This window comes from Dipteris shenzhenensis, chromosome 10 (genome assembly GCF_047967505.1).
Source record: "Dipteris shenzhenensis isolate YYH24624 ecotype China chromosome 10, Dip_SZ_1.0, whole genome shotgun sequence".
NCBI classification, from domain to species: domain Eukaryota; kingdom Viridiplantae; phylum Streptophyta; class Polypodiopsida; order Gleicheniales; family Dipteridaceae; genus Dipteris; species Dipteris shenzhenensis.
This window is the reverse complement of record NC_141605.1, coordinates 2,104,956-2,128,496: the sequence shown is the minus strand read 5'-3', so window position 1 is coordinate 2,128,496 and position 23,541 is coordinate 2,104,956. Positions and strand designations below refer to the sequence as shown.

The window sequence follows — 23,541 nt, the reverse complement described above, 5'->3', positions numbered from 1 at the left end:
GAGGGAGCGGCATTGGGTGACCCAAAGAGTTCCCCGGGATGTCCGTTCTAGGTTTTGGATGCGGTTAAGGTACAGTTTGCAGCCGAGGAAGATATCCAACTTCTTCCGGTTGGCCGCCCACGGAGGCTTGCCTATCGGACCATGGTTGGAGCAAATGCGAGTGGAGGGGTAGTGCCATTGTTGCTCTGGTGGTTTCTTGGAGACGATTACGCATTGCCTTTGGAGCTGTCGTAGAGCAGCGAGGATCTGGATGGGAGTCCTCAGGATCATGACATGCAGAGTCTTCAGAGGGACTACACCTGGGGGATGGTGGCCTGGTTGACTGAGAGAGGATACGCATTCCAGATTGATGAGATCTCCCCAGCTTACCGGATACAGGGTCAGAGCATTCAGAGGATAGTGCTCCATGAGGTAGTCCCTCCTGATAGCCTAGCTCCCCTTTCTCCTCCGGAGGACAGCGTTTGGGAGGTGGTAGCCAATATCACTGCGTGGAACATTTGGGTGGCTCGCTGTAGTCTTGTGATGGGTGAGCACCGGTTCCACCCTCGGCTACCATGGTCGCCATCTGGCAGGATATCATCTACACTCTGCGCTGCACCTGGGAGCGTGGGACTCCAGGGTCTAGACCGATTATTGAGAGGCGTGCTCTATTCTGTAAGGCTTGGCCTGCGGGAGTTTTCTACATCTTCACTCCGCGAGGGATGCGCTGGTTGTATAGTCCCCCCACTTGCCCCAGTACCAGAGATCCCCTAGGCAGTGAGCTGGGTTTCTCTGGAATAGGCCGGTTTTTCTTTCTGCCTTTTTCGTTTTTTTCCATACTGGGCACCTCCGGGGCTGCTGTTTTGAATGAAGCCTTTCAAGCATTAATAGAAGGTTCCTTTCTTTGAAAAAAGAAAAAAAAAGGAAAAAATAATAATTCTTGTTGTTAGAAACCTAAAAACTCAAGCTAAAGCCTGGAAGACTGTACAAATCACCCATGAAGGCGTTAGTATGCAAAAAGCCTTAGTCACTAAAAGACAATTAAGTAGCCTTACAATGCGAGAGGGTCAAAACGTAAATGACCATTTGAATCAGCTCAAAGACTTGATAGACCAACTAGCAATGTGTGAGAATATGCCTGATCCACAGGTAGTTGATCCTCTTCTAAATAGTCTTCTAAGCTTGTGGGACAATTTTGTCATCACGCTCTCTCATAGAGGGCATCCTCCCACATTAACTCAGTTGCATGGTTAGCTCATCACAAAGGAAACCAAAAGGCAGATCAAGAAGTTAGGTAACCTTATGGCTAAAAATAAACCCCAATTCAGCCATAAACCAAAGCAGAATTTTATTCAGCCATAAACCAAAGCAGAATTTTATTTCTTAGTGTCAACATGATAAGGAAGATCATCATGGACAGAATAACACAAAGAAGAAAGGATTTGGATTTTAATGTCAGAAGTGTAGTGTCCAAAGAAGATGGAAGATATGGCTAAACACGGGTCTAAATGTAGTGGTAAAGACATCACCGGGAGTGTGTTGAAAGCCTGTAAAATACTAGACTACTTATGGGCTGAAGCAAAATATACAGCTACATACGTTTATAATCAGAGTGCTACGAAAGCAACTAAACAAAACTATTGAGGAGGCCTTTACAAGAGTAAAACCTAGGATAGATCACCTAATAACATTTTGCTGCACGGCTTATGCTTGTTTCCTCATGCCAACATAAGATAACTGGATAATAAATCTGTTCAAGTTATATTTGTTGGCTAAAGTGATAATCACAAGGCCTACATGATTTGGAATCCTGATGCACGCAATATCAGCACTGGCAGGGATGTACTCTTTGATGAAGGAGGAACTAGTTATTCTTCACAAACAAGATACGGACGTTGCTTTTGAAGCTATTCAAGTAGCTGCAGCTCTGACTGTCTACATTTAGAAATATAGACTGTGCTGCTCCTGCTGCTTGTCGTTTAGACTTTCTACTGAGTGTCGTTTCAAGTAGATGGGATCCTTGTCCAAACTTTTCACCTGATTTGTCGCAGATCTATCCAATGCACTTGTTATAACAAACAATCAGTAGCTTTGTGTTCACATAAGTCATTGCCCATCTTTACTTGTTTGCAGATGGCGTTGTGCATTGCTATGAACTATCCTTCTGCTATGCAGCAGCTCAGCACACTGATTTATGGACAGCTGCCTGTTGCAAGTTAATGCTGCCTCCCATTCTAGTTCTAGCAGTTTGTAGATGATTTCTCTAAAGTTTGCAAAGATCTTACTTGATTCGGCCCTTGCTCAAAGTGTACTTCTTGTAGATTGTGCCTTGCAAATAAAGCTCTGCTTGTGCTCTGTATGCATACATCATACATGTTTGTTGCATCTGAATTATTGATTTTAGAATTTCTTGCCTTATGAGATTTATAGTTGAGAGTTGCTCTAGTTTACTTATGAAATGTTTTTGGTTTATAACAGTGACACCTATAATCCCGTACCAGGGGTCATGGAAGGTGTGCCAGCATCTACAGATTATACTGGAGGTTTTTCCTGCAAGCTTATGGTAGGTGTCATCTTGCCACTTGTCAATTCATATTTAATATCAACCCCATGTATTTCAGACTTGACTATGATCGCCCTTTTCTTCAAGTAAGAACAGGTGACACCTGTGTATTCAGAATTTTAAAGAGCTATGAGAAATTGTAAGTGCTGCACTTTCTTTGTATACTTGTCTATCAACTTCTTTTACCATTTTAGTTGCTAAGCAAGATACATATTAACAATATATCTCTATAAAAAGATGTGGAGGTTAAAGGTCACTGTGCCTTTATCCCGGTTATGTACAATACTCAAACACATATATAAATGAATGAAAAAGAAGATTAGGGTGGTTCTGCACCCACCAAAACTTGTGTGGCTCTCTGTCTCTCTCTCTCCCTCTTCCATTCTTGCTTCCGTTGAGAGCACTCTCAACTGGTATCAGAGCCCGGGTGATCTAGCTGAGTGTGCGTGAATGCCTAGAAGCTCAGCAGCTCTGTGGGAGGAAGGAGAAGCTCTGTGGGAAGCTTTATGGGTGACTTTACTTGCATTTGAGTGTGTAGAGACCTTGGAGGAACCTTTGGAAAAGTCACTTTGGTTTTGTGAAGTGGTTTTGAGAGCCTGTTAAGTGTTTTCAAAGAAAAAGTCATTTTTTAAGCTTTTCCCTGTTTCGTTCGATGACAGAGACTCCATATTGACTTGTAGAGGCAACTATTGCTTGCTTTTCGTGTCCACTTCACTTCAGGAGAAGGGTTGACTCCCATTTCTCACTCATCGGTTGGGATTTTGGAGTTCTGACAGAAGAGAGATATTTGCAGATTTTCTTGTTGAGTCCAATTATGCAATGGCGCCCATGTTTTGAGGCATCTCAGGTTCTATTTTCAATAGCGGTCTTTTTCGTGGGACCATGATTTCTTTAGTATACCTTATGCAGATCACTCTGGTTGCAGTTTGAGCCATGGTGCGCTCATTCATGGTGTGCATTGGATTGCAGTGAATGATTTATAGGCCATTTGGATGCATTGCGATCCTTATTGGATGCACTGATAGGCCCATATTGCCTTGTGGGATGCTATTTTTATGGGCTTCCTAAATTGTGAGCTCCAGCTTATTTGCCCAAAAACAAAAAATTGTAAGCTCCAGCTTTCAATCTGGTGCACATTCTTCATTTCTGTTCCAACTTTTTCCTGCTGTCCCTCTCGCCTTTCAAGTTCCTGCGAGCGCACCCCCCCTCCCCCCTGGCCCCCACCGCCTTGGGTCTCCCTTACTTTTTACATGATTTTCGGCCTCTCTTCTCTGTGCATCTCAGCTGAAATTCCTGTTTTTATCCTTATTCTTGTATCTATTCTCTTGGACGTTAAAGTTTTAGAAGCTGCAATTTTTATCCTTGGTTTTCATCTGGCCCCTCCTCACACATTTTATGGCGATGACAATGAGATTCTTCTTGTGTTGAGGAGCAAAGAGGGAGGTGGTATCCTAGGGTCTTAAGGAGAGAGATCTTATGCCAAGCAGTTCTAGCAAACCTTGAGGGAGTGAGTGAGAGAGTCAAAAGGTACTTGAGGAGAATGAAGAGAAGGCATTCTGCAAACCAAACACGATACAAGAAACAGTACGTGCGATAGAAATTCAGAAACTTCAAGTCAAGCACAAAATGAGATCCCATCGGAACAGTTTCCAAACCAACCAGCTTTTTCAAAGCTCTCGTTGACTCGGATCAAAGAGATCCGTGGTGGTCGGCAGACCTAAGTCGCGAGACAAACCTTCATCCAAGCCAATAAAGCTCAAAAGAGTACTCAAACTCCCTTCTCACAAGCGCCAGCTATGGCTTCATCAACAGCCATCTCTTTGGAGATGGCAACAAATTAAGCACTTGTAGTAAGTTCACAACTAGTATGCAACTAGTACGGTGCCAACATCATCCATGGTCTTTAATTCTAGTTTCTCGTCACTTCCAACCTTTGCCCTAGTCATGTCCTTCAATCCTCATTTCTCATCCCGTATATTCCCTTACCACTCTTTGCCATAGCCATGTACTTCAACCCTCATTTCTCATCCCTTACCTTCCCAACCACTCTTGCATCAATCATGTCCTTTGTACCATCTCTGATTTTTGCACCATCTATGTCCCTTTTGACTGCTTTTGTGTCATTGATGGCATTTGCGCCTTCTATGTCCTTACAAACTGCTTTGGGTGGTCATCTATATCTTTTGCAGCGCCCTTGATGTCCTTCCATCAACATTCACTTCCATTATGACTTCCATACTAGTATGGCCATTCTTGTCGGTCTTTACCTCACTTGTATCTTCTCTCAACTTAGTGCCAACATACACATCGACTTTGCCAGTGACCTCACCAGCCATGTTGCCCACCTTCACCAAATAATGTCAATCGAGGTGTTGTGTCAACAAATGGCATCTTGTAGAGAGGGGCCGACTAGAGGTACTCAACAAAGTCCACATGAAGGCACATAAGCTCAAGGGACAACTATATGTGGGTGCCAAAGCACACTTTGGAAGTTCATCACGACTTGCAAGGCCAAAGGGTGTACAATGAGCACACCTTCCTCCAGATGAGTTCAAGGGACAACTACATGAGAATGCTGAACTTACACATCCAGAAGTTCGTCACAGCTTGCAAGGCCAAAGGGGTGGAGAACCAGCACGCCTTCCTCCACATTTTTCATTCTTCGTTGGAGGATGTTGCCGATGTCTGTTGTAGTCAATTTCCTTATGATCTCAAGGATGATGATCTCAAGGATGACTTCTTGCGGACCTTCAAGTTGGGAAGTTCGAGCATGTGATTGTCAAAGAGCTTTCCACCATCATGATGAAGCCAAGGGAGGGAATCTCTGAATTGTACGTACATGAGAGTTCTAGTTGCTAAAATGTTAGCCCCTCGTAATGATTTCATCATGAAGGGGTGGTTCTTATGAGCCTTGCCCTCCTGTATTGCAGTTAGATTGATTGATGAGCTGCCCAAACATGCTACTCTCCAATATTTCTTGAAGTCAGTTTATGAAGTGAAAGACTACAACTCTCCAGATCTATGATGGGAAGGGAAACTTTGGAGTGGCAATGCCTTAAGGAGTTGGAGGAGCAGATTAACAAAGAATTAAGAGGTGGATTGTGGTGCACGGAGTGCAAAGGTTCCAATCATGCTCACTTGGAATGACTCTCCAAATTGTGAATCCATGGATATGATGCCTACAAATGTAGAACCTCGAAGCTCATCCCAACATTTCCCTATTTCCTATTGCTCAAAGAGCAACAACAAACAATGCTATGCCCATGGTCTCATTCCCTGCATTTGCTCTTGCTAGCACATTGGAACCACCTTTCCTCCTACAGCTCCACCACCTCTATTATCGAATTGTCCCTTGCTCCAAGCGCCAACATCCAATTTTGTTGTGGCTTCATACTATTTTCCCCAACAATAGTATTGGGGTTTTTCCTGGTTAGATTTTTGATACCCTAGAGGCTGCCACTTCAGCTCTTGATCTCAGCCCCTTCCCATTGAGAGAGGAAGTAAGTTTTCATGATCCCATACCTCCTTCACATCAACCAACTCTCACCATTTGATTCATGGTCTTTCTTGAGTGTACTTCAAGCTTCTTTACACTATTGGGGAGGCATTTGGGCAGGTTCTTGAGATCCCTCAGCTACTGACTCTCCCTCACCACCATCAACATCAGTAATCACCCTAGAGGGGATCATGTACTAAGACGTACATGATCACATTTTTCTTTTAGACACTCGATGGGCACCCTTACAAACTTTGGATGGAGGTCATTGGTTATGGGAACTGGGTGCCACCTTGGCAAGTAGTTTCAATAGCTTACATGGTATTGCCCCAAGAGGGACCAGATGTACTAGGAGACGCCTAGGACAATTCCCCACCTACAAGCCCTCCTTTGACCCATTCTTCTTTTGACCCCCTCCACGTCAGGGTCGAGTTTTTGGAGAGTGGTGCAAGACGGCAAATGCCTCTCTCCTTTTTTGGCACCTCCCCATACTCCAATTTGACCATCCCTACCTCCCCGAACTGCTTTTTATAGCACTTGCAAAGTGTGAGAAATACCTTTTGGAGGAGGACGGCATAGATCTTGTGAGAGGCCGTTGCTGACCCTATCAATGTCTTTAGGGCAAGGCTAGAATCCTACTCTAGGATTGGTCCGTACCCCCTTCTAAGGGACTCCACAATAGGTTTCTCTAGATGTAGCACAATGCGGGGAATGATATGACATTATCGCCCTTGCCAAAATGCTCGTGGCTCCACCTCTAGGTATTGCCTAGTCCCCCACGTAGAATCTGTGAAGAATCTTAAGTAGTCCATCATGTTGTCATTGGTCAAAGGAGTAGCAGAGGCTACGCGAGAGCCTAGAGAACTGTAGCTTGCTAGGGGTGGTGGCCACTAACTGCAAAGATAAACTACTCTCAATTGTTGTGCTCAGATGAAGGCATCACCAAAAAGAAGGCTCCATCTTGATTGTCCTCTTGAAAATCTAGATTGTTGAAGTCTCCTCCAACAATACATGAGTCAATGGAGGCTCCGGTGAGTCGTCTCCAAAAAGGTGGTCATTGCCGGCAGCAAGTGGGGGCATATACATTCAAGATCCCGATCCTGGAGTCTCCCATCCTTAGGCCAATCCATACCAATTATCCTCTTATGAGCTCTCCTTGATCTAACACTTCTGGGCCTAAGGATTGGGCTACTAAAACACAAAGACCCCTGCTCGTATCCACTATTGGGAGCCAGACCTGTGGCCCTCTTCTCGAGAGGAGACAATGCCGCCATCTAATATGTGGTTGAGAACATGTGCTCCTGGGATCAACTGTCTGACCCACGAGAGGCCGCTATAATTTTTGATAGAGAATTAGTTGTGTAGTTGCTGCTGTCGTGCTTGATTATGTAGAGCATGCACCTGTAAACTCACCAAGGTCCAACTCATAGGGAGGGCAGTGACTAAACAAGGACTAACTATGTGTGGAAGCCTATGTAATAATTGTGGATTTCCAAGACTTCAGTGGGGGCTTGGAGAAGGGATAATCCATGTCTATGCGACGGTTGAAAGGCATGACTAGCTCAATACACCTTCAGTGCCCACTACATCAAGAAAGAGCTCTCCACTCCTAGCCAGGGCAAGAAGCACAATCCTAAACTCTATATTAGTGAAAGGTGCATCAAGTGAGGCCCGCATATCTGGTTTTACTAACATAGGAATATGCTATATGGTACAACAAGTGAGACCCGCATATCTAGTTTTACTAACATAGGAATACGCTACCAAATAGCATATCTTGCATCATCTCTGGGCGTGTGTGTCAGGATTTGCTATGAGAAGGGAGGCATAAAATTCTATAGCTATGCACATGACTGCATCTAGCTCTGTCTGCAAAACCCAGTTTGAAGAGTCAGTAAGCTATGAGAGAAAAGTGTTTATTGAGTCTACCTCCCATATGAGTCCAAAATGAATCACGTGCATGAAAGGCATACTCTGCTCTCTGATCTAGCAAAATTTGCTAATGAGCTCTTGCTACAGCAAGGGACTCATAAATCCAAGCACTATAGGCTGATTTCGCTCTTCCCTCTGCAGGGTTGCCAATTGCTGGCGAATACCAATCTCACATCTGAGAATGTCACGTATCTTGATGCTAGTGACCGAATGATAAAAGTCACTAACACCGGTGAGGGCTTCAACCACATGTGAAGGGGATGGCACTCCACCTTGCACGTGAGAAATCCAAATTTGCAAGGCTGTCTCTATGAGGTTCTTCTCTGCATAAAAGGCATCTGGAATCTTGAGACTAGCAAAGCGGCCTCTCAACAACTGAGGCTCCGAAATCATCAATACCATGGGAAAGTGTTCTGAAGTGGATACCCCAGTGGAAATCCATACCAACCTACCTCTATCTAGAGCCCAGGCATCAACATAAAATCTATCAAGCCATGCATGGATAGGCATTTGCGGCCTCCTGTTCGACCACGAAAATAGAGCGATTGTGGCCAAGTGTGAAAGGCATCATCAAATCATGCATCTCTTCCATTGAACCAAACTAGGAAGGCATCCCAAGCTGCTCTCTCTAAGGAGCGAATGCCACCCTCTCTACCCCCTTTCTTATCCGAGGGCAACTCAAGCATGTTGAAGTCGCCTCCAATAACCCATGAATCTGCAATGGGGTCCCAAGAGAGCAGCTCCTTCCAAATAAGGACACGATCCCCTCTATTATTAGGGACGTAAAGGTTGAGGGAGCCACCCTTCCTCCAATCAAAAGAAGGATCCACTGAGCCCTAGAGGGGATGATGACTCTGTGTCCACAAGGGTTTATGTGAGTATTTTTGTGTGTAACAACCAACGAGAGAAAAGAGCCTGAAACTGAAATAGATGTACCTCCCCTAGTGCTAACTGCAAGTGATCAAAAGGTGTAACATGAAAGTATCTTACCTTACTTAGCACAGTCTTTGGCATCCAATTTGTGTTCCTAAATAAAAAGAATATTAGTGGGACACAAAGTAACACCTGGATGAAGCTGATTACGAATTAGTTGCCTACGGTGGCGATGTGGCACACCCCAAAGGCCTACACGTTCCAAGTGATAATCCTCATCGGTGGGAGGAAGTCAGATGAAACACCTTATCCGACCGGGTGGAAAAAACAAACCTCTCTTGAGTAGGAGTCCTGCTTCCAAGGCTACTAAGGGGAGGAAAATCCACGGAGGAAAGAAGCCCCACACCTGCGGAAGGAAATGCCTGTCCATATGAAATCCAATAATAGCATCCCCAAACTCTTGCACAATCTATCTGCGAGGACAGAAAAAGAGTTCCTATGAATCAGGCCTGACACTGAAGTGAGAAGCATCCCCGCGCAGGAAGGAGGGTTGAGGGGGGCTGAAGGAAAGGCTGAGAGGAAGAGGGGGACTGTAGGGAGGAAAGGCTGAGGGAGGGGGTAGGGGGGGCTAAGGGAGGGAGAGAGGAGGCGGGGGGTAGGTGGAGGGGCTAGGGAGGGGGAGAGAAGGGGTAGGGGTAGGCGGGGGGCCTAGAGCAGTAGGAGGGGGAGCTAGGGGGGTGGGACAGCTGAGAAGGGGGTGAGAGGGCTAGGGAGGGGGCAGGGGAGCGGAAGGGGGAGGGCGGGGGGGCAGCGAGGGGGGTGAGGGTAGGTAAGGGGCGGGGCAGCAAGTAGGGGGCAGAGAGAGGGAAAGAAGGGGGCAGGAGGGAGGGGAAGAGGATGAGGGAGGGGGCAGCAAGGGAGTAGGCGGGGAGGTGCTGCTCTCAGCTCGGTTTCTAGCATTCAACCTATCCTTGTTACAATTTGGGAATTGAGAAGCTCTAAATTCAGGAAGAGCACTTAAGAAAAAGTATGAAGCATGTAAAGATGAGAGAGATGGCTTGGGCCATCTTTAGAGTACTCTTCGAAGAGTTTCCCCTTGCTCTTTGGAAGAGATTGATAGGAATGATAGCATACTTGATGAGCACGGCAGGCCACTCGGCACTTGTCACTATATGCAGTGGTTTAGATGGGAGAGAGGCCTTGCTTCTTTTGTGGGATCCTAGAAAGCTTTCAAAAAAATTCTAAAGAAACATAAATTATAATTAATAAGTCAACTCCAAGGAAGTGCAGGGAGAATTCAACAGAGTGATGTAGCCATACCCATGGATTGGGTTGATACAAATGATAGGCCTATTTCTTGCCCTACTAGAATGGGGGCTTTCACGGGGATAATAATTCCACTTCAAGAGCACTACGATGATCAGACGAGGATACCTTGGTCTTTGATTGTCAATCAGGGGGCAAGTTGTCTAGATCTACACATGATATTCTGTTGGGACTTCCTTCTCAGCCAAGATCATAGGTTATGTGGAGCACGGCTTGGATTCACAATGATACCTAGACCTAGCCCCCCTTCTGGTCTCTTGAACTCATGCAGGATTTGGCTCTATGGAGAAGTGTCCATAAAGTTTTGCAGTGGGACCCGAAAGAGTGGGAGTGGATTGATGCCGCGGGCACGGAGAGAAATCCTTTCCTTCTTTCGTTACACGGTCAGTAATGCCAAGAGATGTATCTCAATTGTAGAGGTTGGAGGCCCTACAGATCTCCTCATTGGTTTTTTGGAAGCGGCTCTATGTTGGGTGTAGGAGGCAATGGAAGCTAAAAAATGGAAGCAAGAAGGAGAAAAACGAGATGCTGTAATAGATTGCTGTAAAACGGAAGTGTGGAGGCTCAAGGGTGAGCCAACATAACAAAACCCTAGGGCTAATTGCCCTAATTGGACTAAGTGTCCTAACTGACCTAGATGGTACATAAACTAACTGTACCAATAGTCTTAACTAACTATAACTAGGCCTACAAGGCACATACCAAGGTGTAAGTGGCATCTATGGATAGCCCATGAGATGGCCTACAAACCACTCTCCATGGTATGGGCTGAAGTATCCTGGACATGGCTCAGGATACCTAAATATCTAGTGTCATGGTTACACATGTTCGTCCCGTAGGGATATAGCAACCTACGACTGTACAGAGCACAACAGATCAAGTTACAAAAGGTACTAAGTTTAAAGCTTGTCGAAAAGCCTCAAACTTAGGTCGAGGTAGAGCCTTCGTAAAAAGATTTGCTAAGTTGTCTTCAGTGGGAACATAAGACAACTCAATATCACGTGCTGATAATCGCTCTCTGACATAGTGATAGTGAATCTCAATGTGCTTTGTGCTAGCATGGAAAACTGGATTCCATGCAACAGCCCAAGCACTCTGATTATCAGTGAAGATGACGGTAGGAGCAGTCTGACATGCACAAATATCGACGAGTAGCTTCCGAAGCCAAACGCACTCCACTGTAGCTGTAAAAACTGCTTTGTACTCAGCTTCACAACTAGAAGTAGCAACTGTACTCTGCTTCTTGTTGAACCAAGAAACACATGAAGTACCAAGCATAAAACAGTTGCCAGTACGTGACACACGAGTGTCAGAACAACCAGCCCAATCACTATCAGTGAATCCATGCATGACAAGTGAAGTATCAGCCCCATAAAGAAGGCCTAAATACTAAGTGCCTTTGAGATATCTGAACACACGCTTCACGGCATGCCAATGGTGCATAGATGGGCTGTGCATATACTTACTCAACTGTGAGACAGCATACTGTAGATCAGGTCTCGTATGACATAGGTAAATCAAACAACCAACCGCCTGCTGATAGATGTGAGTAGGAAAGGGAGAGAGAGCAGAGTGTGTGAGCAGGAGAGCAAGAGAGTAGGAGAGTGAGAGCTGAAAGCAATAGTTGCAATAGAAGAGTGTTATACAATTGAAGAGTGGGATAGGTTTTGTCTAAGTGACAAAACCTTATCCTTCACTAACCGTAGTTAGTGAACTAACTGTGGTTAGGGAAAAAAACCTCTAAAATGAGGAAAAAGTGCTCCTAACTACTTATTACATTACATTGGTCACTGCTAAATTATAACAATAATTCTAACACCCCCCTGCAGTGCCAATGTCATGTACAAGGAAATGATCAATCACCAAAAGGAGATAAGTTCAGGGCACTGCGAAATGCCTCAAACTTTTCACGTGGAAGTGCTTTGGTGAAAATGTCTGCAACATTGTCATGTGTTGACACATAGATCATACTGATCTCTCCTGCATGCAACTTCTCTCTGACGTAGTGATAGTGAACCTCAATGTGCTTCGTGCGAGCATGAAACACAGGATTCTTTGCCACTGCAATAGCACTCTGACTATCAATGAGAATGAAAGAAGGACCCTCCAATGAAAGATGAAGATCAGCAAATAAACGACGCAGCCAAACACATTCAACTGGCGCTGTGAAAGCTGCCCTGTACTCAGCTTCACATGAGGAGGTAGCCACTGTAGACTGTTTCTTGCTCAACCAAGAAATACAAGCTTTGCCCAAAAAGAAACAATTGCCACTTGTGGACTGCCTAGTGTCATAGTCTCCAGCCCAATCTGAGTCACTGTAGGCATGCATCTGCAAGTCACTCCCCCTGGGAAACATCAAGCCAAAAGACTTTGTACCTTGCAAGTAACGGAAGATGCGTTTTACAGCCTGCCAATGCATAGTCTTTGGGCTGTGCATATACCTGCTCACCTGAGAAACTGCAAACTGAATATCAGGTCGTGTATTGCAGAGATAAATGAGACATCCAACAGCCTGACTATAGAGTGTGACATCAATTGATTCACCTGCATCATGCATTGTAAGCTTCAGCCCCGGCTCCATGGGAGTAGCTATGGGCTTGCATGTTGAATCTGTCTGCAAGAGCATGTGCTGGTCTTTTCTCATACATGTCAAGCTGAAAAAGACCACGTAACAAAGTGCCAGACACTCTCAAGGTATAGTCATTCTCTCTGTCATGGACTGCACACTTGTCATCTTCGAAAATGACCTGAAATCCAGCTCTGTTAAGAGTGGACACTGAAAGTAGATTTTTTGTGATACTAGGCATATACAAGACATCAGAAATTTTGAATGTTGAGCCAACAATGGCTGTAAGTTCAACTTCTCCTGTACCACGAACTGAATAGGAGGAGTTGTTGGCACATGTGACCTTTTTACCAACGGGAGTGGATGCAGAGATGTGAAAAGAAACTTCCTGGAAGTGATATGCTTTGAGGCACCGCTATCAAAATACCATGTATTTTGTGTCTCATTGACACTGAAAGCTGATGCATCCTTGGAAGAATCATAACTGCATGTCAGAAAAGCATAAGAGTCATCATTACAAGTGGCTGTAATATCCGGAGCAGCCAACTGAGAGTCTGAAATGCAAGACAAGAAGGCATAGTCGTGCTCCACAAAGTTGGTTGTAGCTTGCTCATTGTCAGATGCATGAGGAGCTGAATCTGAAACAGCCATACCGGAGCTGTTTTTCTTTTCTTTTGCAAGCCTCTTCTTGCATTCTCCAATGTAGTGACCTGGCTTTTTGCAATAATGACATATTCCCTTCTTCTTGGGCTTACCTGCATCACCCTTAGCCTTTTGAGAAGGCTGTCCTAAACCACTGGAAGGCTGATTTGCTGATGTCTTTGCTTGTCCCTTTCCTTTAGGCTTGAATTTTGAAAGCATGGCATGTTCACCTGCTCGTGAAGCCATGTTTTTCCTGGTCTGCTCTTCCTGCAACAGAAGTCCTATCAACTCGTGAAAATTGAGAGGATTTGCACCCCCCCTCAATGACAAATTTAGCGAGGTATGAAAGCTGAGATAAGACTCAAGAAGAGAATTCTGAGTAGTGGTAATCATCTCTGAATCAGAAATGATCTCATCAATATTCAGCAAATGCTCTCGTAAATCCTGTAGCTTTGTGAGGTGCACTGGCATGGAGTCACCCTCTTCCATATGTGTATGAGACAATTCTCTTTTCAAAAAAGACACCCTGGCATCATTCCGAGCTGCATACATGCTCTCCAAAATATCCCATGCTGCCTTTGAGGTCTTACACGACCGGATATGCGGAATGATGAATCTTTTCACTGAAAGAGAAATACACGACAAAGCTAAAGCATCACGTGAATCCCATCTCTTTTGCTCTGGAGTGGTAGGTATAGCTGCACCAATAACTTGTCTTGCAGCTGTACCTTGTGCACGACCTCTGCCTCCTCCTTGCTGGGGAGGGGTATTAGGTGTCACATTTGCTGGCCGGATCTCATCCCCATTTACATAGTCCCACAAATTACGGGAAATCAGAATGTTGCGTACCATAAAACTCCAGAGGGAGTAGTTGGTACCATCCAGCTTATCCTCTTGTGAGAGACCACTGAACTGGAAATCATTCTGATTTTGCTGGGCCATGTCTGAGAAAGAAAATACAGCAAATGCAAATCTGAATTCCCTTGCTGGGAATGAAGTGCACAATTCCCAAAAAAATACAGCCAAACACTGGCTGAAAATGCAACTCAAATCTCTGTAATGTCTCTATCAGAAATCTGCCAGAGCATCCAATCTCTCCCAAAACCTCCCAAAAGTGCTTCAAAGTCTTTCCCCAAATACGGAATGCCCCAAATTCTTGCAAGATCTTAGCCAAACAATGGCTATCTGCAAACAATGCGTGCCAAAAAACCAACTGCTAGAGTACGTGCTAGAATATAACCTGCACAGAAATGCGGATGCCAACGAAAAGTACAAGAGCTTGCAAAATGTACAGATATCCGTACTGTGTACGGATTTGCAGCAACTTGTACGGATGGTAGCTGTACGGAGTACGGACCCAGCGCAGTCAGATACAGATGCCTGTGTACGGATGTACGGCACAGTGCACAACAACAGTACGATGTAGTACGACACAGGTACGGGCTGTACGGAATCAGTACGACGACTGTACGAAATGTACAGAATCTGTACGGCGCTCGATGCACGGAATGTACGACGGTACTTCAGTACAGTTGTACGGCGCAAGACAGTTGGATGTACAGTGCAGGACAATACATATGTACGGGTTGGCGCGTTGTACGGTTGTACGGGTGACGGGCTGTACGGCGATGTACGGAGTGCTTGAGCTGTGTGAGCTTGTACGGACCTGACGGCAGCAGCTGTACGGTGCAGGAGCTAGTACGGCGGTGCAGGTGCTAAGTCCATACAGATTGTACGGAGGACTGTACGGACGACGGGCTTGTACGGACGGGCAGCGAGGGTACAGTGCAGATCGTACGGAGTAGCTGCAGATCGTACGGAGCAGCGAGCTGTTGAGCTTGGAGCAGGGAGTTTGCGAGCAAGGAAGCAAAGAGTAGGATCTTGCTGCTCTTATATCAAATGTGAGTAGAAAAGGGAGAGAGAGCAGAGTGTGTGAGCAGAAGAGCAAGAGAGTAGGAGAGTGAGAGCTGAAAGCAATAGTTGCAATAGAAGAGTGTGATACAACTGAAGAGTGGGATAGGTTTTGTCTAAGTGACAAAACCTTATCCTTCACTAACCGTAGTTAGTGAACTAACTGTGGTTAGGGGAAAAAACCTCTAAAATGAGGGAAAAGTGCCCCTAACCTACTTATTACATTACATTGGTCACTGCTAAATTATAACAATAATTCTAACAATAGAGAGTAACATCACATGTACCGCTACCATCCTCAGAAGAGAAGTGAAAACTAGTCTCTAATGGTGTGGATACTGGCTTGTGATCCTCAAACTGGAAACGCTACAAAAGCTGTCCAATGTACTTGGATTGTGACATCAAAATGTCCCCCTCATAGCTAGCAAATTGGATGCCCAAATAGTAGTGCAGAAGACCAAGATCAGACATAGCAAATGTTTGCTGCAAATCAAGTTTAAAATCTGCAATTTGCTGAGCATGTGTCCCAGTCACAAGCAAGTCATCCACATAAAGGACTAAAATCAGTACATCTGTCCCTTGCTTGCGGATGTAAAGGGTAGCCTCTGTAGGGCTGTTCTGAAAGCCAAGTGTGAGCAAATGAATATGAATTCTCCAATACCAAGCCCGAGGTGCCTGCTTCAATCCATAGAGGGCCTTTTTCAAGCGGCATACTTTGGTTTCAGATCCTTCAACCTCAAAGCCAGGAGGTTGGGAAACATAGATCTCTTCTTGCAAATGCCCATGAAGGAAAGCTGTCTTAATATCAAGCTGATGTATCTGCCAATGAAAGTGGCCAGCAAAGGCAATATCAATGCAAATAGTAGTGATCCTAAAAGTGGGTGCAAAAGTCTCCTCAAAGTCAATGCCATGCTGCTGAGCATAGCCCTTAGCAACAAGACGGGCTTTTAACAGTCCACTGAACCATCAGCTTTCCGTTTGATTTTGTAAACCCACTTAGTTCCAATGGCATTCTTGCCATGAGGCAGATCACACAACTCCCAAGTGTTATTCTGATGGATAGAATCCAATTCAGCTTCCATGGCCCTCATCCAACAATCATTCTGAAAGGCATCTTGATGACCTAAGGGCTCTTCATTGCATGCTGTAGCAACCAAAGCATAAGCAACAAAACTAGCATGCTCTTTCCGGACAGCTGCTCTCGTACAGGCTGGCAGAGGAGTATCTTGTTTGTTGTCTTTTAATGTGTCAAGGAGCCAACGGGGTGCCTTTTTAGGCTCTTGAATTTTTGCTCTTTTCTGGTCAAGAGCCCTGGGCAAATGTTCCTGATCAATGAGAGGCATATCAGGCTGAATTTCTGGCTGCACATGTGGCTGCAAATGACCAACAGATGGAGGAGGTACAACCTCAGATGGAACATCATCCCGAGCATCGGATGGAAACAAAGGCATCAAGCTGTCAAATGGGGCATCAACAACGGGCTGTTTTTGACAGTCCAACAAAGGCATAGTGGAAGATTCATCAAACATAACATCTCGACTGACAAAACACTTGCCCATGCGGGGCTGATATAGCTTATAGCCCTTGCTCTCTGAACTATACCCAAGAAAAATGCACTTGATAGCTTTATCATCCAACTTAGTGCGTTTCTATGAAGGCACATGACCATAAGCTAAGCATCCAAAAGTCCTCATGTGGGAAATGCGAGACTTATGACCCATCCAAGCCTCATAAGGTGTGATAGTCTGCAATGCCTTTGTAGGACATCTATTCAAGATGTAATTTACACACATGACCGCATCCAACCACAACTTATTAGGAAAATGCTTGCCTTTCAACATGCATCTGGCCATGTCCATCACTGATCTATTCTTCCACTCAGCCACGGGATTCTGTTGAGGAGTATAAGGCACCGTGCAACGATGACTGATGCCACGGGAAGCCAAAAATAGCAAATTCCTTCGACATGTATTCACCCCCCCTGTTTGTATTAAGGTGAGCAATGTGCAGCCCACTCTCACTCTCAACCAAGGCTAAAGTGCTTGAAGCATGAAGAAACTTCATATTTGGATTTCAATGCGAAAATCCAAGTGTACCTAGTGAAATCATAAATAAAAGTGACAAAATAATAGAACCCCCCAAGAGCTGCAATCCTCATGGGTCCACAAACATCACTATGAACTAGATAAAGCTTGCGTGAAGCACCAACTCTCCCATCCTTGGGAAACGCAGCACGGTGCATCTTACCAAGCAAGCATGGTTCACAAACATGTTTGGTAGGCATATGCGAGAATCAGGCATAATCTTCATCAATGTTGGCCAACTGCTCTTTCAAATCCTTCACATTAGTGAGATAGGCATCCATGTTACCACCCTCATCAAGCTTCAAATCTTTCAACTGCTTGCGGAGATAGGCAACCCTCGCCTCATTCCGCACCTGATACAAAGATGCACGCTAATCCAATGCTTGCTTAGCTGTCTTGCAAGACCGAATATGAGGGACAATAACCTGATTCACTGAAAGAGCAATCAAGGCATGTGCTTTGGCATCATGACCATCCCATTGAATTTGCTCTTGTGAAGGAGGCAAAGCACCTAGAGCAAGAGGTGCAGGTGTCCTAGCAGTAGCATTACAACCATCACCTGAAGAAGCAGAGGCTGTAGGTGTAGCACCAGAAGTAACAGTGCATGTAGGCTTGAAACAATATGCCCTAGATTCTTTGTAACCAAAACATGTCCCATCATGTATGACCACATGGGATAATTGGTGCCATCAAGCTTGTCATCAGCCCAAGCATCCCAAACAAATCATCTTTGTCACCAGACATGGTGCTGAAATACAAGACAAATGCACCAACTGGCACAGCAAATGAGAGAAAGGCAACCTCTTAGAATCAAGTAACAAAAATCTGCCCAAGCTTCAAAGCTTATGCTTGCAAGAAGAGACTCTGCTGTCCCAAGGTGTACCTGTTGCAAGAAAAATCCCCAAAGGCAACACGAGGCCTTTCCAAAATGCAAATGAAGTAAAAATTGGAAAGAACCAATGCAACAATGGCTTACCCAATGATGTAGCCCGAAAGGACAACAGTGACAGGCTCTGAATGCAAGCAAATGAGGGATGGAAATGAGAATTACAGCAAAAGAAAGTGCTCCCACGAGGAGGAGAGCACTTAGAAATGGAGAGAAAGAGATCCAATGGAGGAGAATTCGCAGCCCGAGGCAAAGGAATGCCAAATGAGGAAGAACGAGCTCAAGGAGTGAACTCCATATCACTTCAACACGCTTCAAAAAGCTCTAGTAGCTAGCATGCAGCTCGAGGCAGCAAGAAAACTGCTCCAAAGGGCTCCAACAGCCGGCACACAACTCGAGGCAGCACCGAACAGCTCCAAATTGAAGAAATGAGCACCGAACGGGCTGCAAAGGCTTCCGTACAGGTCCGTACAAGCAGTTAATGACCGTATAGCAGTCCGTACACACGTGTGAAAGGCGGCTGCAGCAATCCCTGTAAATAGCTCCGAATTGAGTTCGTACAGTTCCGTACCACCTCAAATGCGCATTAAATGTTCTGTACAGCTATACGGCTTACACGTGTGAAGAAGAGTGTGATAAATGTGTTGTACGGAGCTGCTGCAGGCTGCAACAGGTGGAAAATGCTGAGGAATTGCCGAAAAACAGCAGCACTTGAGGCGTGTTTGCCGGAGAAGCACCAGAGAGAAGTTTTTCTGACGATGAAATGGCTTGAAAACGTCTTGGGAACTACCACTGTTGGGTGTAGGAAGCAATGGAAGCTAAAAAATGGAAGCAAGAAGGAGAAAAACGAGATGCTGTAATAGATTGCTGCAAAATTGAAGTGTGGAGGCTCAAGGGTGAGCCAACATAACAAAACCCTAGGGCTAATTGCCCTAACTGGACTAAGTGTCCTAACTGACCTAGATGGTACATAAACTAACTGTACCAATAGTCCTAACTGAGTATAACTAGGCCTACAAGGCACATACCAAGGTATAAGTGGCATCTATGGATAGCCCATGAGATGGCCTACACTCTAGTAATCCCTGAAGAATAAAAATATCACTCTTTTCTTTTGGCTTTCTATTCACGGACGAATTGCAGTGAACCTGTGGAGGTCCAAGTTCGGGGCTGACTCTAGTTGTCCTTGATGCCTTTTTGATTTAGAGTCCATTCAGCATTGCCAATGGGATTATAGACAGGTGAGGATCATTTGAAAGGAGATTGCTAGGATTTTGAGCACCTTTGTTATCCTTTCTTTATGACCTAGGGCTCAATTTCCTAGATCTCTCTTTGGGAGCCTCAAGTCTTTTATGAGAGACACGATTCTTCTTGGCCTCTTCTGATTTGTCGACACTTTGTGGAGTCTTGTTGTTTGGACGATGTTCCCCTTTCCTCTTTCAAGGCCCATGCATGCCTCTGTGAATTCATCTTCGGAGATATTGTTGAGTATTTTAGCATGCCACTTTTGAAGGCCGAGATGCACAGAAGACCTGGAGATCTTAGGTCCACCCTTCGCACACTATGGCCAGTATTTGGTCAGATACTATACACACACTTATGGAGCCATTTGGGTGAGCATGCAGGGGTCCTCTCGGGCAGCTTCTACCAGGAGGGCTATTTCCTTAGGGAATGGAGTAGCTCCCCCTTTTTCTCGGAGACGACAGCAAGATTGAGGTGTCACTTTCAGTCTCAAACCTTGGATTTTTGCTGGCTCGCTCTGAGAGTTTTTGATTGGCTTGTTTAGGGTGTTTATTCTCATGCCTGCATGATTATTTTCACCTTGAGCTTGCTCTATTCATACTTAGGAAAGTCTTTTTCATGGGATTTTGTTTTTTTGTTTTTTTGTTTTTTTGTATGTCGCCTGTCTTGAAGTGCCTTCCCTATGTGGGAGAAGGTGTGGCTTAGGAAATTCAGCATGTGGCTTGGTAAACGTTCCCATCCATAGACATCGGTCCCCTTTCTGCCATCTTTCATTACTTAGTTCAGTTTTTATATATTTACAGGTGTTGTAAGCCCATTTTTATAGGTGTTATTCAAAACCACACCTCGAATATGTCATGATTGCTATACTCGTGTGTAGATTGAACATGTATGACCATGCCCTGGAATCCTGTCTATGTAAAGGGCTTTTACATTTCAGAGCCATTATTTGAACAATGACTTTATAATTGGGACTGGGACTGGTACTCCTGATTTAGTATCACAATTGGCTACCTTATTATTATAGCCATGTGCGTGCATGCTGTATTTTCCTGTAATCTGGTATCTTGTTGTTATGTTAATAAGTAGCACTTTGCATGGCAGATTTTAGGCACCTCATACGTTCATGAAACTTTCCATTTACAACTGTCTTGCTTTACTGTTTTGCCAAGTGGTGGTGCAATTGCTACTCATTTTATGATTATGTACCTAATTGTGCATTTTCTTACATTTGTGAAGCCCTTTTTGTTTGATTAGGAGAAAGATCTGGGACTTGCAGTTGCTGCAGCTGAAGAGACAAGCGCCTTGGCACCTTTAACTGAACAAGTTTTCACTATGTCTGGTTTTTCCCTCGATCCATCTTATGTTTTCTGCTGCAGGACTGTTGATTTAAAAATCCAGGGATAAAGATAGTGGTCCAAGCAAGAAATGCTTCAACACACAATACTTATATTGGTGGTTATGTTGAGATGTCCAGGTATTCTACATTATGCAAGGAAGGAAAGGGAAACAAAGACTTCTCGGGTATCTTCCGTTTCTTTTATTCGGGGACCTGTGAGACAATAAAGGGATCACATGATAAAGTTTAATTCAATCAAGACTTATCAGGCCTCTTTCATGTCTTTTATTTGGGGGCCCTTGAGACAATAAAGGGCCCATAAAGGGGTGGCATCATAAAAATGTATTCAATTTCCAAATGAAGCTGACTTGCAAATCTTTGTACTATCTGTAATTTACATACAATTTGTAGAGGTCAGAGTGAGTGGCATACAGCAAGACCGGTTACTATCTTTACTGTTTGGAAGGAGTCAACAAGTTGGAGTTAAGGTGTTTGTTTTCCTTGCCTCCTCCCCTTTCATTAAAACGTGATAGCTTTGTGTACTGCAAAATTTCTAATTTTAGAAAAAACTTTACAGGGATGATGCTTTTAAGAAAGCTTTGTATTTTTGATATCTGACTTTTTAAATACCACATACATTTCCAAATTTTTGTGGCATCTACAAGAATATTAATGTTGATACATTTTCATAGATATTGTCGTTAGAAGATAGGGGTGAGACAAAGAGAGGTCGACACACAAGTAACTTACTTTGTATATGCAAAACCTTGCAATCGTATATTGAAACCATAGCATGGGCGGGCATATCGACACATTCTTCTTTTGTAAAGAATAAAGGGCGAGTGGGAGTTACTTCTATAAGAGCGTAGATTCGTTCTAGGTTTACCTGCGTGTTCGTCGTGAAAATCTGCTCTACTCCCAAAACTCCTCTGTCTGATCAAAACTGCGGGTGGACTGTGTGTCCCTATCCAAGCGGAGGGGGGATGTCTGTGTGCTGACATCAATGTCTTTTGCTTGTACGAGCAACGTCTTTGTTATAAAAGAAACCCTTCTGTTACAACAACTCGCAACTGCACACTTATGACAGTTCCACTCATACTCATGCTCACCTTCAAGTGCCTCGACTCGACTTGAAGCTCTATGAGCCAACAACCTTACTTGACTCTCTGAAACCTAGTTTGGTGCTACTCAGTCTTAACCTAGAACTCGTCTGTCTTCTAATTGCAATCTATATCTTTAAGTAGGTGCTCATGACGAGCGCACCATCTTTTTTCCTGCTTTTACCTAACAGGGTGGATCGTGCTCCACCATTGGTCACTGCTATTTGTCCCCTGCGTCTCTCCTTGATCTGTGGAGGTGTACTACCTTGCAGATTGGTGCCGATCAAATCCCTCCATTGCTTCCTATGTGGTCTCCCCACGAGCTCGCTTGTGCCGAGTTCTTTAGTGCTGAGTCAACCAAATCTGAGTTGCCTGGTTAACTAGAGGCTAACACTTCACTAAACCACTTTTCCTCGACAAGTTGCCAGAGACCAAGCTAATGTCAAAAGTGGGCAAACTTGTCAAGGGGGACTTGCCTCTTTCCCTCGATAGGTTCACACACTTTTGACATAAGCTTGATCATCACCACTTGCAACGTAAGAAGGTGAAGTGAAGGTTGAGTTGTACAACTTTGTACAACTTTTTTCGTTGCGCTCTTTTTACACTCGTATAGATTTTCTTATCTTTATTTTCTTGCCATCATGTGACATTTAGAGAAGCCAAAATTTGTTTTTTGTAAAGCACCCTCTACTTATCCATTGCAAGAGGGGGTGTTGAGAATGGTGTTGAGATAGGAATTATTAAATAAAGCCTAACCCGAACCTAAGGGATTCATGTATATATTTTAGGATCTTTGGAATATTAATGGAGTGTATAGCTAGTCATAAATTCATGTAAGATATAATAGAAATAGATTTAAAAGCCACCAGCCTAGGAGTAAGGAGTCATGAAGAACATGACACTTTTGGTTCTTTGGGAATGTTTTTTAAAGGCATTATTGATCATGAAATCTTCTAGGGTCAGCTATTCCATTTTTAACTTCTAAGACGTGTCATGTAAGATGTTTGGTGTTAGGAAAAAAATAAATGAGAATGACAATCGTCTAGGGTCCTTTTTTGAGTCATAATTGATCATGAAAGCTTCTAGGTTTGCTATGCCATTTTTTGATTAGGTATGTAATATGCTAGGTGCTAATAAAACAGTTACTACTTATATGTGCTTTTGATGTTGGTGAGAACAAATCATTTGGTAGCATACGATAAAGCAGGAGATAAATTATAAATAAGCATCCAAAAATCATAGAATGTCAAATTAAGCAATGGGTCTGAGCCAGAGACGGTAGGCTTGAGGAAGTGACAAAGGTGAAAGGAACAACCAAGAGCTGCACTTTCCAACTCTTCATTCAAAACACGATGAGTAGGTTGAAAAAACCACTTTTGTTGTTTTGTTGGTGTAGGTTAATTTCATGAATGTTCCCGTTGGAGGAATTCTATCATGGTATGTCAGAACACTACTAGGTGGCTTTTGGCTCTTGATTCTTACACAGCTAATTCTCGGCAATGCCACATCGATATCAGTAGCGATGACTTGCTCCACATTGTTGAGCCATATATTGATGATACATCATTTCCTACAACAAAAGATGGAACTTTTACGATGCCT

The 23,541-nt window shown here is 44.2% G+C and overlaps 1 protein-coding gene across 3 annotated transcripts in view; it reads left to right on the top strand.

Annotated features, from left to right (window-relative positions):
* The window catches only part of LOC147897255 (6-phosphogluconate dehydrogenase family protein), a 162,114-nt gene extending 140,650 nt beyond the window's left edge, over nt 1-21,464 (top strand). For 2 of the 3 annotated variants that reach the window (XM_087380962.1, XM_087380964.1), the window contains exons 7-9: nt 2,458-2,542; nt 20,758-20,837; nt 20,978-21,464. In XM_087380962.1, coding sequence (XP_087237088.1) covers nt 2,458-2,542; nt 20,758-20,837; nt 20,978-21,089 — 277 coding nt within the window. In that variant the 3' untranslated portion in view covers nt 21,090-21,464. Of the gene's footprint in view, nt 1-2,457; nt 2,543-20,757; nt 20,843-20,977 lie in introns of all 3 variants that reach the window. The other variant, XM_087380963.1, reaches the window with a different exon arrangement.
* The last annotated feature ends 2,077 nt before the right edge of the window (nt 21,465-23,541 follow it).